We start from the raw sequence: 4,205 nt of genomic DNA on the forward strand, positions 1-4,205 counted from the left end.
GAGCAGAAGTTGTCCCTTCTATGCTCAGACCAGAGCTGAGCTCTGCTTCCCGGGGTTGGCTTTAGTAGGAGGAAGAGCCTGGGTTGTGTCTTTCCTTCCTCCTGAGTCCTCTGTTGAAAGCAGGTGGAGTTTGCCTGTTTTCCTGTGGTAATTGGGACTGTGAGGCTGTGAAGAGGGAGGTGCCCACTCAGTCCTTTCGTGGGAGTAGGTGAAGATCCATGGGTGGTGACCTTGGGTGGCCCCAGCCTGGCTTGTGGTAGACAAGGCTCTTACTGATCCTGCCTTAGATCTCTGTTCCCTGGTGTCTGATACCAAACCTGCTTTGCTGGAATGGGGAAAATCTGGAGGCACAGCTGGAATCACTGACATAAAAACTGCAAATCCCAGACCTACAGCCACTTGCAGCTCCTCCTGTAGCAAACAAATGGCTCCTCAGCATGGGAGGAAGGAGTGCTGGGAACTGGCACTTCTGGAAGGATGAGGGGTGTGTGACAGGAAGGGATGTCATGAGGTAGGACTGGCTCCATCAGTTTAAGTAAATTGGTCAAGGGGGAATTTTCCAGCATCCCTCTCCCACCTTTCTCAGCTTGGTGCCAGCTGCTCCCTTTCTCCTTGCCCACAGGAATGTGATCCACGGCAGTGACTCAGTGGAGAGCGCCCAGCAGGAGATCTCGCTCTGGTTCCGCCCGGAGGAGCTGCCGTGCTGGGAGGACACAGCTGCACACTGGATCTACGAGTGAGGAGGAATCCCAAGGGAAGTACATCTTCGTGCTGGGACACAGGACATGTCCATCCATTTCATGGCAGCTGCTGGGGCTGGCTGCAGATCCTGCTGTGGGATTCCTGTTCTGCCTGTGGGATCCTGGGAGCTGGGCTGTGTGTGGAACTCTGTGGGTCAGCCCCTGCCAAGGGGAGCTGTTTCTTTTTTTCTCTCTTTCTGTTCTAGTAAGTAGTTGGTATTGTTGCTCTGTTTGCTGCAGCATCTTAAATCCCAAGTAGCTCAAGCTGATTCACTGAAGTAAAACTTGGGCTCTTGGCCCATTCCTGGGTATTCTCATCCCTGCCTGGAGCAGGAGAATGCATTTTCCCTGCTGCTGGGAGAGGTGCTGGTCACAAGGTGACGGGCTTGACAATTTACCTGCATTTCTAGAAGGCTTTTCACCAAAGGCTTTTAAAGAATTGGGCTGCTGTAGGATAAGGGGGCAAATTCTCATTTTAGAGCTCATTCCGAGACAAGGAATGAAGGATGGGACAATCCTCTCTCCCTTGGTGGGAGCTCTGCGTGCTGGAGCTGGCACAAGCTCACCCAGTTTCAGACATGATGAGTGAGTCCATGGTAGGAAGATTCTCCAAATGCTGTTAAACGCACAATTCCTCGGGCTCTGGTTCCTGGGCTGTGGGAAGCAGCTCCTCCAGGTGTGCTCGGGTTCTCTGGGGCTGCACAGCCCTGACCCAGCCTGACACCACACTGTCCCTCCGTGGTGAGTGACGAGAAGCAGCAGCACTGGGGCAGCCACAGGAATAGAAGGGGGAGAGGGAGGCAGAGGATTTGTGGATCTGGGGCTCAGGAAGGATGAGTGAGGAGAGTGGCACTGAGCTCTGGGAGATCCCAAGATCTTCCTTGTCCCCCCCTCAGAGCTTCCAGTGGAGCTTTCCTGCTGGGAGGGTATCTAGAAACCAGTTTGTAATAGGCTGGACACTACCTGTGAGCTGTCCCTGGGCCACCCAGCTCCTCAGAGCTGTGTCTGAGCTCCCTGTGCAGCCTCACCAGAGCATAAGGACAGGGACAGTGACAGTGACATGGAATCCTGCCATGACAGGGACACGGTTAAACCGAGGGAACAAACCAGGGCTTTCCTGTGTGCAGGATGAGTTTGGCCTGTGCCCTAAAAGCCTGTCCCTCTGGGTCCTCAGCTTTGTGGGTGCTGGGGAATGAGGGCAACTCTTAGGGGGCAGAGTAAAGTCACCCCCAGTGCTGCTCTGTGCTGGCCCCAGGGTGGTGGGGCTGAGTGGGACAGGGCTGGGGGTCTCCCTTCAGTGAGTGGGACTTTCCCCAGCTGCCCAGCTGCCTCAGCCAAGGCTCCTCATGCCTCAGGGCCTTCTCCAGGCACCTGTGTCCAGCTCTAAATACCTGACAGATCCCATTTGTTCCTGGAACTTGTCCACTTGGCTGAACTCGGAGTCTGGCTGCAGCAAGGCTGCACAAGAAGACACTGGTGAAGACCGAGGCGTGAAGCGAGTGGGAGGAAGGTCACATTTGTTGTTTAATAGATGCATTGAGAAGAGCTGTTGGTGCCAAAAAGCTGCCAGCTCTGACACAGGAAGCTCAGAAATACCTGAGCTTCATCTCCTGCCATTGCCTCTTCCTGAAGGGATCCCTCTTCTCCCTGTCCACACAGACGAGATTTAATTTGCCCTCCCAGTTTCAAAGCTCAATGAACTCCAGTCAGACAACGGACCTGACTCATCGAGACACAATCCCAGGCCAGTCCTCTCCTCTCTGTGTGTGTAGGTTTGGTGTCTGCCATGACCTCGTCCCGCTCTGGGGCACAACAGAGCAGCAGCTGGAGGGAAAGGGCCCCCAGAGACACTGCTGGGAGCAGGTACAGGAGCTGAGCTGTGGGGGGGCTTCTTTGAGCCCCCCGGGACTTTAAATTGCTTTGCATGTTGGTTCCTGCTGCTTCTCCTCTGTCCAAGACTGTGTTAAACTGTAATAATAAAAGTAGAAGCTGTCTGTTGTTCCTCTTGGGGCCCTTGAAGGCAGGAAGCTGCAGGTGCTTGTCAAAAACAGCCTGGGCAGCAGCGTGGAGGGGAGGTTTTGGCTGCAGCAGTTGTGTGTCAGAGCTGGAGGAGGTGAAGGCAGCAGAGATGCCCTTGTCTCTGTGCAGGGCTCTTGTGCTTCCCACTGAACCAGAAGTCTGGCTGGGGTGATGTTCAGTGGAGCCAGGCTGCTGCTGCAGCCCCACACGCTCATGGCAGCAGAATCAGCAGGGTCTGTGCTCCTGCAGGACTCACAAAATCCCAGAACAGCCAGGGTTGGAAAGGATCCCTGGAGATCATCCAGTTGCCTGTCACAGCAGGGTCACCTGGAGCAGCTGTCACAGGAATGTGTCCAGGTGGGTTTGGAATGTCTCCAGAGCTCCATGCCCTCCCTGGGCACCTGCTCCCATGCTTTGCCACCCTTAGTGTAAAGAAATTCTTCCTCATGTTGAGGTGGGACTTCTTGTGTTTTAGTTTCTGGCTGTTGTTCCTCACCCTGTTGCTGGGCACCACTGGAAAGAGCTCTGCACCATCCTCTTGGCTGGATGCCAACCCCATGCCAGACCCTGGTTTCTGCTCCTGGGGCTTTGCCCTGGATTTTGAGCAGTGCATTTGCTGAGGAGTTAGGTCTGAGCTGGTAGTGTCAGCCAAACACAAAGAAAGAGTATTTGAAAATGGAAGAGGGTTAAAATTTTTATGGGGTGGGAAATGGCTTTTGGCCTGTTCTCTCCACAGTTTTGCTCCCAGCACTGTTAGTGGGAACACAGAGCTCCAGCCCCAGTGCAGAGCAGGACAATCCCCTCCCTCAGCCCAGCTGTACCCCAGCATACAGATGGCCCTTTTGGCCACTACTGATGGCTCCTGTTGAACTTGCCATCAACCCCCAGGTCTGTTTGCTGCTCTCATCCCCCAAACTGTGCATCCAACCCCGTCCCAGGTGCAGAACCCAGCACTTGCTGCTGTTGAATTTCACACGGGTTGTGACTGCCCAGCTCCCTGTCAGGGCCCTCCAGGGACTCCACAGCCCCTCCCAGTTCACTGTTGTTGGCAAACCTACTTAATGCATGTTAAATTCCTGAATCTGGATGATTTATAAAAACACTAAGAGCACCAGCCCTTGAATAACCCCACTGGTGGCTGCCCTGATGTGGCCCCATTTACTGCAACTCTTTGAGCTTGACCTGTCACCAGCTGCTCACCATGTGCAGGGGTACTCGTGGAGCTGTGTGAGGGACAGTGTATCCAAGAGAGTGTGAGAGACGGTATCAAAAGCTGCTGAAACCCCAAACTACCACATCGGCTGTCCTCCCTTGGTCACACAAAGATGACTGACACAGAGCTCGGAAGAGTGGCTGATACTTCAGAGGGTTGTGTGGCCCTTCAGAGGAGCCTCGACAATGGGAGAGGGGCAGAGAGGAACCTTCTGAAATTCAACACAGGCCAGA

At 54.3% G+C, this 4,205-nt stretch overlaps 1 protein-coding gene across 2 annotated transcripts in view; it reads left to right on the forward strand.

Annotated features, from left to right (window-relative positions):
* NME3 (NME/NM23 nucleoside diphosphate kinase 3) overlaps positions 1-2,745 on the forward strand; it is a 5,036-nt gene extending 2,291 nt beyond the window's left edge. The window contains exon 5 of one of the 2 annotated variants that reach the window (XM_017741274.1): positions 623-2,742. In XM_017741274.1, the coding sequence (XP_017596763.1) occupies positions 623-740 (118 nt within the window). In that variant the 3' untranslated portion in view covers positions 741-2,742. Of the gene's footprint in view, positions 1-622 lie in introns of both variants that reach the window. The other variant, XM_008639083.2, reaches the window with a different exon arrangement.
* Positions 2,746-4,205: the final 1,460 nt, after the last annotated feature.

The sequence above is a fragment of the Corvus brachyrhynchos genome, unplaced genomic scaffold (genome assembly GCF_000691975.1).
Source record: "Corvus brachyrhynchos isolate BGI_N302 unplaced genomic scaffold, ASM69197v1 scaffold58, whole genome shotgun sequence".
Classification (NCBI taxonomy): Eukaryota; Metazoa; Chordata; class Aves; order Passeriformes; family Corvidae; genus Corvus; species Corvus brachyrhynchos.